This window comes from Trematomus bernacchii, unplaced genomic scaffold (genome assembly GCF_902827165.1).
Source record: "Trematomus bernacchii unplaced genomic scaffold, fTreBer1.1, whole genome shotgun sequence".
NCBI classification, from domain to species: domain Eukaryota; kingdom Metazoa; phylum Chordata; class Actinopteri; order Perciformes; family Nototheniidae; genus Trematomus; species Trematomus bernacchii.
Window position 1 is genome coordinate 2,349,036 of NW_022987564.1, and position 18,968 is coordinate 2,368,003.

General features: G+C 39.2%; 1 protein-coding gene across 1 annotated transcript in view; it reads left to right on the top strand.

Moving 5' to 3' along the window:
- The window catches only part of adgrb2 (adhesion G protein-coupled receptor B2), a 205,936-nt gene that overhangs the window by 101,518 nt on the left and 85,450 nt on the right, over positions 1-18,968 (top strand). The window contains exons 4-8 of the mRNA XM_034124811.1: positions 32-220; positions 8,488-8,649; positions 13,966-14,130; positions 14,525-14,689; positions 17,514-17,615. Coding sequence (XP_033980702.1) covers positions 32-220; positions 8,488-8,649; positions 13,966-14,130; positions 14,525-14,689; positions 17,514-17,615 — 783 coding nt within the window. The remainder of the gene's footprint in view (positions 1-31; positions 221-8,487; positions 8,650-13,965; positions 14,131-14,524; positions 14,690-17,513; positions 17,616-18,968) is intronic.

An 18,968-nucleotide genomic window follows, 5' to 3' on the forward strand; every position in this document is an offset into this window, starting at 1 on the left:
TGTCTCTGTCCACCTCCGTCTTGCTCTTTAGGCGACCCTGCGGCAGAGGAGTGGTCTCAGTGGAGTGTGTGTTCTCTTACGTGCGGGCAAGGCTGGCAAGTGAGGACGCGATCATGCGTTTCCTCTCCCTATGGGACACTATGCAGCGGAGCCCTGCGGGAAACACGCATGTGCAACAACACCGCTGCCTGTCCGGGCGATCCTGGCATCTCGGGCTCAGGTATGTTCACTAACTTTCAGCAGTCCCTGAAATCCCAGAGTGGAGCCAACTGGTTAGAAATGTCGTCTTACAGGCACAAAATAATAAGGGTTTTATCTTTTTCTTTGTGCATTGTATTTTGTGCCGTTTAATTAAGCAAGGGGTTGAAATAACTGGCACGGGAGCCTCTTTTTCTTAATTTCTTTCAGTCGCTGCTGACTTCTACAGGGTGCTTTTCTACCCATATGGTGTTTTGGGATATGCCCCCGGCTTTTAAGGAGGGATTATAAGGGGAAAATAAATGAAAACGGTTTAGCATTGTTGCAAAAATAATGACCGAATACATACAGTATGTGAATTTACTCCAGGCTACGGTTTGGTTTAGTCTTTTTAAATGTACAGATTGACTAAAGGCAGCTTTTAAACATAAGCTCTGTGCTAAGCGCCTCACTCACCCATGCAGCATTTTCTTGTCTGTTTAGAATGTGTTAGGAAAGCTGTAAAACTGAAGAAAAATAATGACAGTGTGAAAACTCTGTCACTTTTGAGGAAGGTACTGTAGGCGGCAAGCACATGCACACACACACAAACTCACCCACACATACACACACACACACAACCACTCACATCACATGGGATCTACTCAGCCAAAACACAATCTAACCAAGCAGAAAAGAACCCACAGAATGAGAATCTAATTCTGCCATTTCGATTCACACTGCTGGCCAGCTGAGAGAAGGAGAGAGGAAGAGTGAGGAAGAGAGAGGGGGAGACAGACGTGACACCTAAGCTCAATGTCAGCAAGTCTATTAGACTTTCCACAGCTCAGAAGTTCATACTTCCTGGATTCTCTATATTTAGCTTTCCTCTTTTCAGCATAGCTCCTATTTCCATTGTATTTTCTATATCTACTTATGCATGCATTTGGTATAATGAATACTTAGCTGATGTTTGATTAACAATGAACGGTAACATTTACTAAGCTTACATGGACATTTAAGAAGAATACAAAAATAAAATCACCCTTGGCATGTTGGCATTACAGTTAAAACATCAAATCAACATGTAAACAACAGCAACTGCATCTTTTGCTTGGACATTTTGGATTTAACGGCGTCTCCAAAACATGTTTAACTGATCAAGTAAAATGTTCATATGCAAGCCTGCTCTGCCAATTCAACCCTGTCTGCTTGCTCCAAAAAGGCTGGATCAAACTGATGAGCACCTCAGCAACACACAACACAATCAAGCCAGATCAAGTCGCTGGGGGAACTTGTGTACCTCTCATTCTGAATAATGTGAGTTCCGCTCTGGGTTTGATTGCCTGTGTAGGTCTTCACTAGATGAAATGTTGAAGTGCTTCCCGTCCTGTTCTGGTTTGATTGGTTGTCCTGATTGCATTTGAAATGAAATCCTGATTCAGTAGTTTCAGCTGCAGTAAGGACCAAGATTCAGTGTTGCTCGGTAAAATATAGCGTGACACACCCGCAACTCAGACCGAACCGTTGGCACTTTAGTTGCATTACAGGCAATGTAGGGGCCAAGGCTTGACAGGGGAGAAAAATGTATGGCACAAAAAGGCAATATCTCTAGTTCTGCTGCATCAATTTTGATACTTTTTAACTGTCCATTGTGAGCCAGAGAGTCTTACGTTAGTGCTAAGTTCAATCAATGCAGTGCTCTTTCAAGCTCAAGGCTCTGGCGCTAAAGTCTTAACCACAATGGAGACAGTCAAGGTATCTGCTAGCTTCACATTGTGTTGCCTGTCTACTTCCATGGTGCTTCACATGAAGAAATACCCCAGTGGACCAAAATTAACTGTGGAAAATCTCGCCTTGGGTATTTTTTCCAGGTGTGAACCTGTCAAAACCTGGAAATTAGATTCTTGGCTCCTTAAATATAGCAGTGTTTAAGTGCCTGAACAAATATTTTCCTTTTTACGGAAGGAAGAAGGCATGATTCTCTATTTTCCTTTCACATCTGTAGGCTAACCTCTCTGATCCCTGTGGCACCTGAGAAAGTGCATCACAGAAAAACAGCACCAATGTCCTCCATATACTTCCATTCTAATAATACCAGTGATGTTTTTATATGACGGATTATGAATTGAAAAGTCTGAGCCCATAACTTACAAAAATAATAATAATAATAATAATAAAAGGAGAGACTACTGTCTACGTGTCATCGTCAAAGCATAGGATGGGGTCATTGGGCATTAGCCTCTAAAAAGAGCGCCGTCTTTGGACAGGTCCTTTCCACACATTGCTTGAAAATAAGTGGATGAGGAACTATTTTATAGGAAATCCTTCAAATTAGACAACATTTTCAAATGTCACAATCTTCCGTTAATTCCTCTGTACCACATTTGTGCTCATTCAAGGTCTTTGCTTCTAAGTGTGCACAATGTATAATGCTATTGTTATTTGATAGATACTTATTTATCATTATATTTCAAGTGCAAAACAGTGAGTTTCAATTGCGATTTCTGTATGTTGGTATGAGTTTGCAGATTTTTTATTTGCACACTTGTGCTTTCACTTAAGATTTAGGTGTCATTCAGTGTTTATTGAAGTCTCTAAAACCATAAAGAAAATATGAAAATGGAGAAACGAGAAGCAGATTTTCCCCTTCCCTGTCGGTGCATATGCTAATCTTGTTTTTATGCAAATGCGCCAACGCGATTTGTATATCTAAGAGCCTCATTTTCCATTCAGTGTCGAAATTAATATCCTCAGCCGCTCCTTTGATGGGATATTGGTTGTTGTGTTATGTGCCGTTTATTATTTCATTTATTCCCCCACTCCTCTGATGTTTCCTGACGTGGTTCTGAAGGGGTGGGGGGGCACCTCTGGGATTGCCTGAATTGGATCACACCAAATTCAAGTAGACTGAGAATGTGGGGGTGTAAGCAAAGAGACATACAAGTGTTTAATGAAGTTGATGTGATAGAATTTCTTTTAATAGTTTTCTTTTTTTTTACTCTGATTTAAAATCAACACGTTTGTTGGATTGGTTGATCTATTTGCTCTTAGATTAATTAGATTAATATACATGAAATGCTCTAAGATCAAACATATGCAGTTTGAATTTGAGAAAATGGGACACATAAACAGCTCACGCATACAAGCATGAGCCTTTTCTACCCTGATGTTTAGAACATGACGGCCAATCGAGCCAACTCACTGATTTATCTGAAAGATCTGCAAGGGAAATGTTCTTAATAAACATCCTCTATTCTGTTTCATATGCATATTATGCACTTAAAAATATACAAGGCACACAAGCAAACATAAGTGTGAACACGCTCACTATTTCACAGTTTCTCCTGGAGTATCCTGAGGTGGGGAGAGTGCAGTCTGCATACTTAAATTCAGTTGGCCAGAATGTTCTATTTTCGGCTTTTTTTTAACATTTATTTGTGTTTGTGCAAAAGTTAGGACTTAGATGTATGGGTATTTTATGAGTGTGGGTGGATATGTCTCTGGGCACATCTCTGTGCGTGCGTGTATGTGTGTCTGCACAAGTTAGGGAACATCAAAGAAAAGTAGCTTGGACAGAAAGCCAATGAAGTGAAAATAGAAAAAAAAAATCTCCTTGTTTTCTCAAGGATAAAACTCCTAAATTAAGGTGATACAGATAATCAATTTTAAGTAATGCACTGAATCTTGACAAAGTAAACTAGGCAGTAATTGCTTTGGCAAATTAACTTTTTTTGAAATATGTACTGAAGTCTTTTATGCCCCAAGGCGTGCAAAGTAAAGTAGTATCCCTACTTCTGTTCCGTTTAGCTACTGCTCATTTACCATAGATTCAGTGACATTTAAAATATGGAGCGGAACAATTGTGCATTATAAATACAGTGTGTGTGGGTCAGTGCGTAGTCAATCGCTGCTACATCACACTTCCGGTAATGATTTAGAAAAGAGACCGAGGGTGCATGCGAGGATACATGAACTAATGGCAGAAGAACACACAAAACTACACTTGCTCAGAGCCTTATAAGCAGCTTTATATAATGCAGCTCTGCCGTGCTACAACCAGAGGAAACTGCTACTAATGATGGTCATTCTTAGGATCAATATGATACATGTGTCCTATTATAGAATATGCATTTGCAAAAGCTAGAAAAAGTTAAAGCCGATATCTTTATACATCATTAGTACTTATATTTCAAATGAAATAGATATTAAAGACGAGAATGATAGTTTTGCATCCTAATTAGCTGTATTCTCTGTGGTGTGAATATGTGTCCTGCTAAGTGTGTATGCATGTTTGAATAAAGAAAAAGTGTGCATGGACATTTTCTCCTTTGTCTTTAAGCCCATTTGATTTAGAAACCCAGGCCAGGAGTAATTAATTCTATATGACTCCTTTATTTCAGCCAACACCCTTTTTCACCATTCTCTTGCAAAGATGAATATCTGGCGTTCATTAAATTTGTGAAGAAGAGATATATCTGTCACTTTGGGGTTTCAAAGTTCATCAGTTTGTTCTTTTAATTATTTTTTTTCCTGCTGCTTCAACCATGTTCTTTTCCATCTCCCTCTGTGACTGCAACACGGATGGCAATAACATCCCTTTTAATGTGCACAGTTGAACTACAAAGAGCTGTTTTATGTTAATGGTGTTGTTAATATAGACAATATATTTCAAAGAACTGCTTTTTTTATGACTGGAAATACCACTGGATGGGGAGTGATTACTCTGTCACGAATAGGTGGTGTAAGAACATCCTAAATGCTGTCTCTGAAGACATTTTTATCGTGTTTGTTACTCTTTCATTTGCTTATCTGTTTCTACCCATGTCCTCCTATCTCCAATTTATATGTTTTTCACTAATGTGTCTTAGACCCAAAGCTCTGGCTTGATTTGATAGGCTAAATGATTGGCTTTGCACAGTCAGACTTCAGATGGACTTGTTCTATGTTTGAGAGATGGAGATTACATTTGGATGAATAAGTAATGTCTTACAAGCAATCTTGTAGTGTCGAAGTAAAAGAAAAAAAAATGCTAAATAACAGAACTGCGACTGTGTGTTCTTTTTTACTGGGTTTGATAGATGAAGATTCGATTTCAATGAATAAGTAATGTCCTACAAAGCAATCTTGTAGTGTCCTAGAAAAAAGGGAGGTTAAAATTGCTCCTACTGAGCTGATTGACTGTGTTTTTATTTATTTTTGAACTTGTTATTGTATCACGTTGCTTCTGTCTTCTGAAAAGGTTTGGCAGTGTGGGATGAGAAACACCATATTTTATTTTTATCAGGACTTGGAAATCAGTCTTATTCCATATTTGATACCAGACTAATTTCACTATCATGCTTAAGAGCCCAACATTGCCTTTTATACTGCAGTAAAAAAAATGCTTTCAAACCAGTAACATGATAATGACTGAAGAACATTTAAAATAAATAAAAGATTGCACTGGTTGTTCATTGCTGGCCAGAGTATGACTTAAAACTACCAAAATGATTGGATTGCACTAGCTATTTAAAATTATTCTTACAGTCTTGATAACTTGTTTTTGGTTTGCCCCTGAATCTTGCTCAGACTGATACTGTAGCAAACGGTTCCAAGATTGACGCTAACCTAGCCGGCGCTATTCTGTTATTTAGTCCGATACCATACAAAGTTATTGCCATTGTAACCAGTGGCGTTTTCTCCCGGAGGCCAAGGGAAGCCAGGCTTCCCCTGTTTTTTCGGATTGTACTTATAATTTAAATAAAAACACTTTGTTTTGTTTCGATAATTCTCCTTTGCTGTGTGTTGCTGCCGGCCCGTCTCTCCCCCACTCTCATTGAGTATTTTACAAAGAGTGAAACAAACAGCGCCCCTCTAGATGTTATGGTGAAACAGTAGATTGCATTCACTGTTGCGAGAGGAGGCCAGCTGAATCGGGCTTCCCTTGGTGAAAAAAAATGGAGGGATTGACCAATCAGATGAGGCCCACGTGATGCCCCTGCCAACCTGTGATTGGCCAGGGCCATGCCAAGGGAAGCCAGCCGCCTCTGGCTTCCCTTCAGAGGCGGCTGGCGGCTGGCGGCTGGCGGCTGGCGGCTGGCGATTTGATTGGACACTGCCATCCAATCGATCACCTGAATAGATGAGATTGTTTATATTTTTTTGTTACTTTTGGACTACGGACTGAGCTAATTACAGAGACGAGGACTGTTGCTGCACTTGCCGTGTGTTAGAAAGGGAAGGGAAGAGAAGGTGGACTATCACATGCAAATGTTTCTGTACATAATTGTTTTTGAATTCATGTGTTTCATACACGCCTACTGATACTTTGATGTGAACGTAAAACTTTAAAGGTCTCCTGATTTACTGAATGAATGCTTCTTTTTTATTCATTACCGAATCTGCACTGCGCATTGAGCGGCTGGTATTGCATTTGAGGGGGGGGGGGGGGGGGGGGGGGGGTGTGTCTGCATAAATTAATAAGTAAATGCTTAAATTAATAAGACGAGAGAGTTTCGGCTGGAGAGTGCGTGCGGACCTGTCGGTTAGATAACAGGCGTGTGCAAGTCCTGCATCTGTGTGATACAAATGTGTGTAAAATGATACCGGGCGCTGTAATCACTCATCTGGTTACGTTATTGACCACCCCCCCCCCCCCCCCCCCCCAACCCAAAGAAATGGGCTTCCCCTAAATGTTTCCCCACGCCACGCTACTGATTGTAACTTGAGTTATGTTTTGCTTTTGGGGGTATGCAATGTGAAATCAATATTACACAGCTCATTAATGAAGTATCCTCAAAGATAAGTAATCCATTTTTAAAATGAGCGAACAAACGTTAGCTTTACCCATCGGTTTGCTATTCAGCACTTACAGAAGTATGGGTTAATATTTAACCACTATTCTCTATGTTAGAAGTTTTTTGTGTAGTGGAAGTGTTTTAAAAAATACATATTTGCTAAGTTAACATCTGCTTGCTTGTACTTCATTTCAGCACGGCCCACTTTTGAGCTGGAAAAGGCATTTCATAAAGTTTAAGACTAAAGTACGGATACAATCCCCATGCTGCTTTTTCCCTTCTACTCTGGCAACGGTATAGCCATTTTGTAGAGCAGCTTTATTAAGAAGCACTGATACCATGTTTTTAACTGAAATTAAGGATATTTCACTATTTACCAGCTCTCTATATCTCTGTACTTTTTAATACCATAGAACTCTCGCTCTATCTCAGCCTTCTACTCCTGCTCCTCTGAGCCTCGCTTCACAGAGTGTACTTAATTATTTATCGCCATAATTTATTTAGTTTGCTCAACACAGGACCAGCAATCTTCATCCTGCTGTCTCTAACTTTCTCTCCCTTCCCATCCTTATATCTTGGTTTCTATCTTTCGTTCAGCATCTCTTCAAATCTTCACCTCTCTCTTTTGTCCATGTCTTTCAACACGGCGTAATCTCCTCTGGTCTCTGGCTGAGGCTTTCAGTGGTTTTCGAAAAAACGTCCTGTTTTTCTTGGCCTTTTTTCTTTTATCCCAAAGTCTGATAAACTTTTTGAGCCCATATCTTGTTGTGGTGTCTCCTAATAAACATTTATTTTGTATAATTTTTCCTCTATCTGTCTCAACATAATCATACCCAAAGGTTGGTTTAGACAGCCTCAAATGATTTCAGCCCTTTTTGAATGTTTGTTTATATTAGTTTTCTCTTAAATGGCACAATATGCCAATCTAACAAAGCTTGAACACTGTGAAATAAGACATGCAAGAACCTGGTGTCAGTCAAGCAGCATCACAAAAATTCACATTATCTGCACAAATGTTTGGCAACTCTTCTCATGTATTCTATTAATAAGGGTTGAAATGTGCAATAGAGATAATAAAACACAAAAGGGAGAGAAAAGGATGAGAAACAGTTTGATTCTTTAATTGGTGTTTGGCGTGTTTGAAGTCAGTTGAGTGTTGGATCGTCTGGGTACCTCTACATACTAACTGAAAGCTTTACTTTCAGAGCCAAACTTTCCACATTCATTTCGATATCATGACTCAAGCTGCATGACTTCAAAAAGCGTCCGATCCTAACCTCCATTCTCTTTCATGTAGCAACATGTCAGTGCGGCTTCATTCTCAATGCTTGTTGTCCATTGAAACTGGAATGTTTATTTGTGGAGGTCAGAAGTTCACCTCCTTCATGTTTTTTTTAAGGAATGTGTTCTCAGACTCATTTGATATCTCATGTTTCTCCAATTCTCTAACCCTCCTGCCTGCGATGGGATGCTCCGACCAATCCCTCATCTCCCATCCCCATGTTGTGCGTATGCTTGTGGGTGTTTGCAGTGCATGGGCTTTGGGAGGAGTGGTCGTCATGGAGTCTGTGCTCTGTGACCTGTGGGCGGGGCTCCAGGACTCGAACCAGGAAGTGTGTAAACGGAAGCGCGGCAATGGCTTGTGGATATCCCGAGACTCAGACCAAACTCTGCAACATAGCAGTGTGTCCTGGTTAGTACCATCCCCATTTACATGATACACCCAGACCAGCATGTCTCTCTGTCTTTTCATGGATCACTTCTTCTTTTTCAAATTTCAAAAACAACTTTTATATGTACACTTTCTCACTGCATTTATGTTTTGTGTTCTTCCATTATGCTCTTGTAGTGACCAAGTTACTCCCTCCTCTACTTAATTAATAATTGGACTAATGCTGCACTTATGTCCCGTTTTGCAGACTGTAGGAGCAGTTGATTAGAAAAACATACACGCTAGCCTCCATTAATTAGCTACAGCTTAACTTTTCATAGTTTTAAATAACATTTTACTTTGTTTGAGGCCTTAACTACTGATCTCTAGTGGTGCTAAATAGTAGAGTTGGCATGCTGAACTAAGATAGTAAACATTGTAAACACTTTTTTGCGGAATTAATTAGCTTCATCATTGTGAGCATGTTAGCCTGCTGATGTTAGCATTTAGCTCAACGCACCATTGTCCCTACAGTAAGTGCATCCTCAATTACCTCTAGTGAGGCCGTTTACACTTAGTCTTGTTGGTTTGACAGTTTGCTGCTTTTCCTTTTTCTTTCTCCTGTCTAATGTTGTACACAAGATCTACTGTATAAAATATTTGTTTCACTCGTTATTGGAATTCGACAAATGTAGTTAACATACCACAATGCAAATGGCTAAATTGGGCTTAATTTCCATGATTCTATAGTGTGAAAATGTGAGTTATGGGTGTAAACAAATTGGAATAATGCATGAACACTTCCAATTTGGAGTAGTGGGAAATAGTTTCCATTCTAACTTTTCTGCTGACATGGCGTGAATGCAACAACCCCCATATTTCCCGCCTGCTTATGCTCACTGCTTAATCTCCTGCATACTTTTCAGTTTCATGTTCACCTCTGGTCAGCCATTGAAGTCATGCCCACTCCTCAACGCTCACACCAGAAATTGTGCTGGGTCGTAGCCCAGCAACGCTTTTAGGTTGGACTTCTATGCTTCCTCCATGGTTGGCTCGGTTTAGATTGCTAAGAAGTCCTGCCGTGGAGGTCTTCAGCTTTTGTCTCTGAGATGACCTGTTAGGTCTATACCTTGTCAAGAACAGCAATAAGTCACTGGTGCAGCCCCATCTAATTCTAGTATCAAAGGTATCTCGGGACTTTATTCCAATCTGGCTCAGGCTGCCCAGCTGAAACATCTTGATCAGGCTGCATTGGAGTGGAAAAGGACAGACTAGCGATTGAAATAAGCTCTCAATACCAGACTCTGACAAAACAGAGAGGGAGGTTTTGGCCAACAGCTACCTCACAGAGGAAGTTTCCAGATGCAAACATTTGAGATGAAAATACTTACATCTACCCATTAGATGTGATAAACTTTATGAAAGGAAAACCCTTTGGCATTTTGAAACTACACTTCAGGCACATATATTGCCGCTGTGCAATGTTAATGTTTCTTTAAAGTGTCACTTTTGAAAACCACTTAATATGAAAGCATTGACATTAGAACGGAATATTAATTCCAGTTATTAAATGTGTGCTTGCTGCGTTCTCAGAGGTTTCTATATAACATTGGAATAATGGCATCAATGGACACAAACTAGCACAAGACGGCTTATAAAACAATTGCTGGCTGCTTTGTTGTTTTTTATTAATAACCGTTTTAAATCCCGACTCGTTTTGAGTGTGTGCTTATATAGTATGTAATCACTCACTGGCTAAGCAATTATCACAGGGTGAGTGATTTTTATTTATAATTGCTAAGGTAAAGAATCCTTTTTCTTTTACCTTTATGACATTATATATATTCATATATATGTGAAGCCTTTCTTGGCTAAAGATTTTGTGTTGTTATGCTCCCGACTGAGTCATGTTTTTGTGTGGCTTTTTTTTCAAAGCAGTGGTTTTATAAGGTTAATATTGAAATAAAACAAAACTGTCCCCATTGCCAGACAAAGAGGCTGCAAAGTTATGGCTCAAAGAGGAAGAAACAGGGAGACGTCGTAATCCAAAGTATGGCCTCTGGGATGTTTTGCCATGCTGTTTTGGGAACAGTGATGAAAATAGGGGGTTTGGGAGGAAGGCTTTTCCTTCAAGGGCCTAAAGGAAATGTGTGTATGTGTGTACTCGTATGGTTTATGTGTTTGTGTATGAGTGTGTGAATCTATCACAACAGATTCTGCTTGCTTATGGGAGTTCAAAGGCAAATGGTCCTTTGAAATGATGAATACCAGCACAGGCCTTTTGGCAAAATCCTCCATGCATAGAAAATAGAACTCTGATGGATCCTTTGTGTGTGTGTGTGTGTGTGTGTGTGTGTGTGTGTGTGTGTGTGTGTGTGTGTGTGTGTGTGTGTGTGTGTGTGTGTGTGTGTGTGTGTGTGTGTGTGTGTGTGTGTGTGTGTGTGTGTGTGTGTGTGTGTGTGTGTGTGTGTGTGTGTGTGTGTGTGTGTGTGTGTGTGTGTGTGTGTGTGTGTGTGTGTGTGTGTGTGTGTGTGGTGTGTTTGTGTCTCAAAGATTGGATCTTATTTGAAGGCAGATATTCAGACAGTATACTATGCCATATAATATTCTCTATCTATACTGCACAGTGTTAAACCCACATACTGTAGGAATTAATCAAATTGGTTCTCTTTCACTAGTATTTCTTATCTCTCTTCACAGTGGCTCATCACGTATGTAAACACAGACTAAGACATGAGACAAATGCATGCATGTTAAAGCAAAGCTGTAAATGTTAATGGCAGCTGATGCATCACATCAACAGATTAAGAGTCAAACCAGCAGAAATGTCACACATGAATAATTGATTTTAACAGACCTTTTAAAGCTAATGTCAACATCTGAAACAAGCTATATATAAAATAAAGAGTCAGACATGAATCCCTGTGTGTCATTGGCTATACTGTCTTAATAAAAACAGCCTCCCAGGAGAGAGTTCCCATGCTAGGTTTCTAGATGCCGTTTGTTTTGTCACGTTCACACTGAAATTCTACCCAACAGTGTTGGCCCCAGCTAGTTGGAACAGAGTAAAAGCCACACACAGCGTGATTGACCACATTACCAACGATAGATGGCAATGGCTTCCCACTTGGGAGAACCAGACAAATACATTTACTGGACTGTACTTCACATTCTCTGCTACTTAAAGCCCCTGTGTGTAGAATGTGTGCCTCGATATATCATTTTGAGCCCAAACAAGTAACAGTTCTCACTTTGAATTGCTGTTCCTTAATATAAACACAAATAGACAGGCTGCTGTACAGTATTAAAGCACATACACACTAGCTATATACAGACCAGGTTTCTTCTCTTTTTCATAGCCTGTTAAGATGTGATTAAACTTACCTTGACTTAATTCATTCTACACAGTTTCAAAAAATACTTTGCTCGAACTATCAGAGCATTCATAATGTATATTTATTTTCAGCATAGACCTCTGCATCAACTCGGCTTGACTTAAGGTTACATTAAATAGAAAAATCCAACTTTAAATGATATCATTTGTATGCAAGCTCTCCAATAATATTTTTGATTGATCAAATGTCTTTCAATTGTAGTTAAACCAACAGATAATGCTCACCCAACTCTGCTCTATATGGAGTTGTAATGTACTAGTTTTGTCCCGTTTCCATCAATCACTTTCAAAAGCTGGCCGCTTTTTAAGCAAAACATAGTTGATAAAACCACCAGAAAGATTATTGGATCTGAATCGATGGTATAATATATAATACATAATTGCTCGCTGACTAGCTCACCATTACTACTTAACCCTTAGATGCATAAGTGGGTCTTTTTTGACCCAGTAAGGTGGTTTTCTTAGAGTATCTTTGTAATTACATTTTTTTATCATTTCCATTGCCATTCAAATTTTAAATTTAAATTTTAAGAAATTGTAGTTGTTGTATTACTACCCCAAGCTTCCATAAGTGGGTCAAAAATGACCTGCATGCATTTTCTATGGAATTTCGTTTTTATTTCAAAATGTAAAAAAATTGTCTAAAATTATAAATAGTGAAAAAGTGATTTTTCTTAACCAAAATGACAAAAATGGCATAAAAACACATATTATTCTAATACGGGTCCTTTTTGACCCACTTATGGAAGAGTGTAGGGTCCAGTCACTCGTGCATCTAAGGGTTAACAAGGTCATCTGAGTTAAAGGTTTTGTGAGAATTTCAGTTAATTTCGAGGTTAAAATCATTACACTTTGTTTAGAAAATGTGTTCAATTATGTTGCAAAATATGACAATTGAAAGCATATTTCAGGTCCATATGCTGGAGGCAGGACATAGTAACACTGCTGTCAACAGAATTAAGCCTTGTATTGTTTGTCAATTCAAATTATCACCTCAAGGAATGTGTGTGTGATAAACAAACAATAAATAAAAAAAGATCAATAATTACCATTTGCAACAATGCAATATGAAGTCCCTTTATAAAGAGTATTATAACATATAAATGGACATTGTCACAGGTTAGTAATTGGTTCTTCTGTGATTTTTCAGTTTTACTCAAGGGTTCTAATTAAAAATGCATTGAGGAATGAATTAAGAATATTTGTCACAGATTGTTTTCAGCTACCGTGCCTTTTCTCAGCAGAACGCTGTGTTCTGTTTTGTGACACAGATCCTCAAAATGGCCTTTTACAAGCTTTGAAGTTAATGACATACCAGAAATCATTAACTGTGCACCCAATTAATGATTAAACTCCCTGTTTGAGATGATCATAATTGTTTTGCATTTCGGATATTCCATTTGACGACTCAATTACTCCAGGAATGCTCTCTTATTAAAAGGGACAGTGGGGGCTTTGATTACACCTGTGCTCATAAGGCTTTGGTTAAGCTATTTTATATTCATGCATTGTTATGACTGGCAGGTCTGAATTGTACTGAAATGATATTAATGTTTGTATTCATCTATTTCTGCATAAACAGTCAAGAATCAAAATGTGGAGGCTTTCTAATATCACTTTGAATGAAAACCCAACAGTCTGTACTCTGTGTGAACTCTTTAAAACACTGCATGATATGAATAGTAATGGGCAAATTTCACTACAGATATTTCTAATGGCCATAAAAGAAAGAAATATGTTTGTTTGTTTGTTTGTTGTTGCTTTTAATGGAAACTCATTGTATATACTGTTTAGTTTCTGTCCTGTGTCTTTTCTCCCTTTGCACCATTCTTGACCCAAAAATCTGCTTCACCAATCTGAATCAATTTCCCCTGATTTCCCCATGCCTCTCAAAATCTTCTTCTATCAATCTCATTCATTTGCCTGTCTGTCTATGTCTCTCACCCCCTTTCCCCGCTGTCTAGTGGAGGGCCAGTGGTTGGAGTGGGGGCCGTGGTTGAAATGCAGTGTGACCTGTAACACGGGAAGCCAGCAGAGACAGAGGCGCTGCAGTGCGTCTGTGCACGGCTGGGCTGAATGTAATGGGGATCATCAGGAGAGCAGAGAATGCACCAACCCTTCCTGCAGTGGTAAGGCGTACAAATGAATTATTAGTATTCACACTCGCAAACGTAATTATGCAAACATGCATTATCTAAAGGCATCTGTATGGTTTTCTTTGATTCTAGTCCACACACCAGCAATGTGTGGGTTGGGACCCAGTTTGTTTGGACTGGGGTTCCTGGAGGACAAAAATACTAGTGTGTTTTATTGAGCCTAGGGCCCACAATGGGTTCCTATTAATGAAGTTACCACACTGAAAAATTGAAAAAGCCTAGAAATTGCTGCCTTGAAGTTGTAACCTAAATGTGCTACTCATCAACAACTCCCATATTTTCTTCACCTAACATGCTGCTTTCTTTCGCTCTCACACTTCCTCTCTGCTCCCCAATCTTCTCCGGCGGTGCTATGCTCCTGTTCTAGGTGGAGGTAACTGGGGCAACTGGAACCACTGGAGCCTCTGCAGCAAGACATGTGACTCGGGTTTGCAGCGCCGCTTCAGGTTGTGTGAGGGGACCGGAGACCAGGGCTATCCATGTGAGGGCTCAGGAGAGGAGGTCCGGGCCTGTAATGAGAAGAAGTGCCCTGGTCAGTGACTCTGAATGTGTGTGTGAGCGGAGAAAAAGAGGGATAACACTGTTAGTTTATGTACTTATTATTCATGCTTGGAAACTTGCTTGGTTTCATTTCTCTGCATGCGGCTCCTGTTTGAGATTGTGTGTATCTGTGCCCAATCACATGCACAGTAGGCTGTCAGGCAGCATGGAAGTTATTACCAGTGGTTTTTCTTTTATATTTGTATTTAGTTTGTGAACCCTAACAGTAGATTATTATTTGATAGGAAATACATTTTTGGGGAATTATTGATTTTGTATGTCTGTGCCTTGTGGCGCATTTATTTCTTCCTCTCTGTTTACCTAAGAGATACTCCATTTCTCCTTTTATATCTTCTCTTTAACATTGTTTTTATAGCACTAATCTAACTCGCCTGATTTGAACCGTTCAGTGTTTCTCTGCCTGGTTAAGACGAGATGTTCAATGTCATTGTCAGCCGCTGCAGGAAACAGTGTTGTTTAACAAGCATTCCTCTTGACTGTAGCTGTGTGTGCTTGTGGAATATGCAAGTGTATGTTCTGTAAAAGCCCGAATGCCATATGTGTACGTGCTTGCTTTTAGCTCTGACAAACTATCAACTTTAGAGTGCAGCTTCCATGGTGACCCCTTTGTTTTGAGTAACTCCCGACCATATTTTACACAAGACGCGGATCTTTTCTGTTGGCATTTCAGGGGAACATCATATCATATTTTCTCTCTTTTTAAGTCTCTCTCTCTCTCTTTCTATTCACTCTCCGTCCCTTTTCATCTCTATGCATCGCCTCTGCCAACACTCGTCTGCCCCCTCGGAATATCTTCAGAGCACACTTCCCCGTTTTTTTTTTTTCATCAGGGTTATGAAAGAGAGGGAGGGGGGGGGGAAACAGATGAATAAAGAGAGGGGGTGAGATGAAGAGGGAATGAGATACTGTACTGAGGCAGTGACACTGACACAGAGCACTGAGCAATGTACAAGGGAATAAGATTGGGAGCTGCTGCAGGAGAACATTGATTTGAATCTTGGTTTTTTTGTTGGTGCTTCTCTGTCTCCCTTTTCTCCTGCGATGTATGTGTGTATGGGAGTGTGTGCATGGTGATTTCTCTTTTTTTCTGTGTGCCTGCCTGCTAGACTGCTTTATATTACTTTCCTCTGCCTTCTCGCTTCGCTTAGGTTAATATTCTTCGGCTTTGGGCCTACTTACCTGTGGCGTCCCTCAAAGCTACATTTTGGGACCTCTCCTGTTTTTATCTTATTTGCTGCCCTTTGTGTCCATTATGTTTGAGAAAGATGATATTCCTTTGCATTGTTTAACTGATGCTGTACAAATCTACTTGTTTATAAAAAAAAATACTGAGGAGTAATTGCAGCTTTTGGATGGACTTTATCTTTTAATCTTAATAAAGATTGGACTGAGCATGTTATCTCGGAAGACCTGACTTATTCGATGACTCTGGATGAGCACTTCAGCTCCTCCCATTTGTTCCTTTGTTAAGAATATTCTCATTATTTTTGACAACTTCTATTTCATGAACCAATATTTTAAAGTGGACCTATCATGCTATATTTGAATAATATAGTGTCGGACCATACCTATATACAGTAAGGCATATTTATACTTTTTTTTTTGCAAAATACCAAACAGATCATGCATTTTAGCCATGCCTCATTTTGCTCAATTTGACATGTTTTAGCTCTGTGTTTGTAAGGGCAGATAAGGGCAGAACAGCACCATCTACAGGCCTGGCATATGTACTACAGCGTCTCCAGCGCTTTCGAACGGCAATGGCCGTGGCTGTCTCCTCCTGATTGGTGGAGTTGGCCCAATAGTCGTAGCGCCACTGTCCTGACGTCAGGACAGTGTTCAAATCTGGATCAGTTTTTATCAGATCCGTTGCAGCCCCTTTTTTAGAGATTTGGGTATGGAGGAAAATAGAGAGGGTTGTGTTTTCTGACACTTGGTGAGTTCCCTGGAACACCGGGGACACATATTCATGTATAAAAGACGTACAAAAGTGCATTTTGCATGATAGGTCCCCTTTAATAAAGATGAGCATGTTATCTTGGAAGACCTGACTTATTCGATGACTCTGGATGAGCACTTTAGCTTCTCCCATTTGTTCCTTTGTTAAGAATATTCTCATTATTTTTGACAACTTCTATTTCATGAACCAATATTTTAAGTTGTGAAGAACTAGCTTTGTTTGGTCAAGGCTGTTAGCCCTTTAAAGCCTAGTTAGACATTGAACTACTCTTATTCTTTCTATGTGGGTGTAGAACATTTGTCTTAGTCATCTGCAGTTACTTCAGAATGCAGCTGCTCGTCTTCTTCCTGGAAAAAGGAAACATCCTTTTATATCCCCTTTGTTTGCCTTCCTCCACTGGCTACTTGTCGATTTCCGGATTGATTTAACGGTTGAATTTCCTCTTCTTACTTCTAAGTAGAGCACTATGGTCGAGTAATCAGATGCTAGACACAAAAACGGTGGTGACAAAGCTTTTGCTGTGTCAGCCGCTAATCTGTGGAACAGTTTTTTTTCTTGTTATAAATATGTTTTCAACTACAGAATCCTTTCAGTCGCTGCTAAAGGCCCAACTCTTCTTCTTAGCATTTGATTGAATTAAACTTGACACCTTGACTTGATCTTCTAGTGTGCTGCAATTGCTTTACTATTATTATGTGTATTGATTTTCTTCTTTTTATTGCATTGTATTGTTTGCCAGTTCAGCACTTTTGTCAACTTCTATTGTTTGTATTTGTGCTATACCAGTGAAATTGATTGACTTTATTTGTTGTGCATTTCTCACCTTACTCTACAGCTCCTCATGAGATATGTAACGAAGATAACCTTCTCTCTATGTCATGGAAAAGGGCCTCAGCTGGAGAAACTGTCTACAACAAGTGTCCAACTAACGCCACAGGTCAGTCACATGATATGCTATATCCAAAATATGTTGGCTTTAAAAAATATTTTAGCCAAGGCTTTCTAGAGATTGTGATGGTGTTAAGCTTGGAGTCATTAGTATATCAACAGACATTACACTATACAAACGTGAATTTATTGGTTAATCGAAAATGACCAAGCTATATAACACATGTCCAATACGGTCAAGTTTGCTATCCCCATAAACAAACTCAGTAGGTGACATGAACAGTATAAACTAAAACCGAGATAAAAAAGAACGGGACAAATTTGAAAATGTCCAAGAAAAATGAAGAAAAAAAAGGGCAGCAGAGAGATAGCTTTTGGAGACAGAAAGACTGCAGTAACTCAAATCAACAGATAAAATCAAGAAAATATTGGTTGACAGCGGTGGACATACTCAATTTTTTCAACTCATGCTTTACCCAGCATCTATTAATCAGTACAGCAGATGAGTCCTGCTTGATTGTAGTCAAACCTTATTTGTTTATTACTTATCACAGTAATTACTTATCACAGTAATTACTTATCACAGTAATTTTAATTTAAACTGAGGATTTCCTTGAGCCGCTGGCTGCCAGGCATTCCCTTTTAACTTCTAAAAACTGAAACAAGAACAAGCCTTGATTTTCTTGTAGACACTTTCTTCTTTAGAATTTAAGCCAAGAGCAGATGTGGTTCAGAATGCTTGTGATATAATCGTGTTTCTACATCTATCAAACTATGGTGTTGGATCTGACATCAAAACACGTAGAAAGCAGGAATCAGGTAGCTTGCCAGTAAAATATTCTAGCTTCAAGAATATTGCATTTAAGGTTGGCTTCAAACTAAATTAACTGTGAAACTTAACATTTGATTAATGTCACTCTCATACTATAAAAACACTTATTTGGCTAGGAAAACATTTTGTTGTCTTAGTAAAGTATGTTGGCAGCTTCTCCAGTGTATCTGCTGTCTGCCATGTTAGAAACGTCAGCAGGTGCAAGCTGCCAAACACTGTGAACAAAAACAATTCTTCTTAACAATTCTGCTCCGAGAAAAGGCAAATGTAGAATAAGTCCCCTTTTGGTTTTAATTTTTAATAATATAAAAGTGCATATAATGATGTAAATGGTTGTAAATGTGCTCAGGCTTCTCTATTACAAATTAATCAAGCTGACTGCCTCTGTATTAACCCCGACTTTATTAGTGTTACAAATGGGAATAACTCTTAGATCAAGAATTCAAGCAAGATGGTTATGTGTTTTGGGCACTAAAATCATTTTTAAAACAATGAAAAGCTTTCTTCATTTAGCATCATGTATTATTTGCCTGGAAACAGCAGCAGGGTTATTAATCATTAATGGAATGC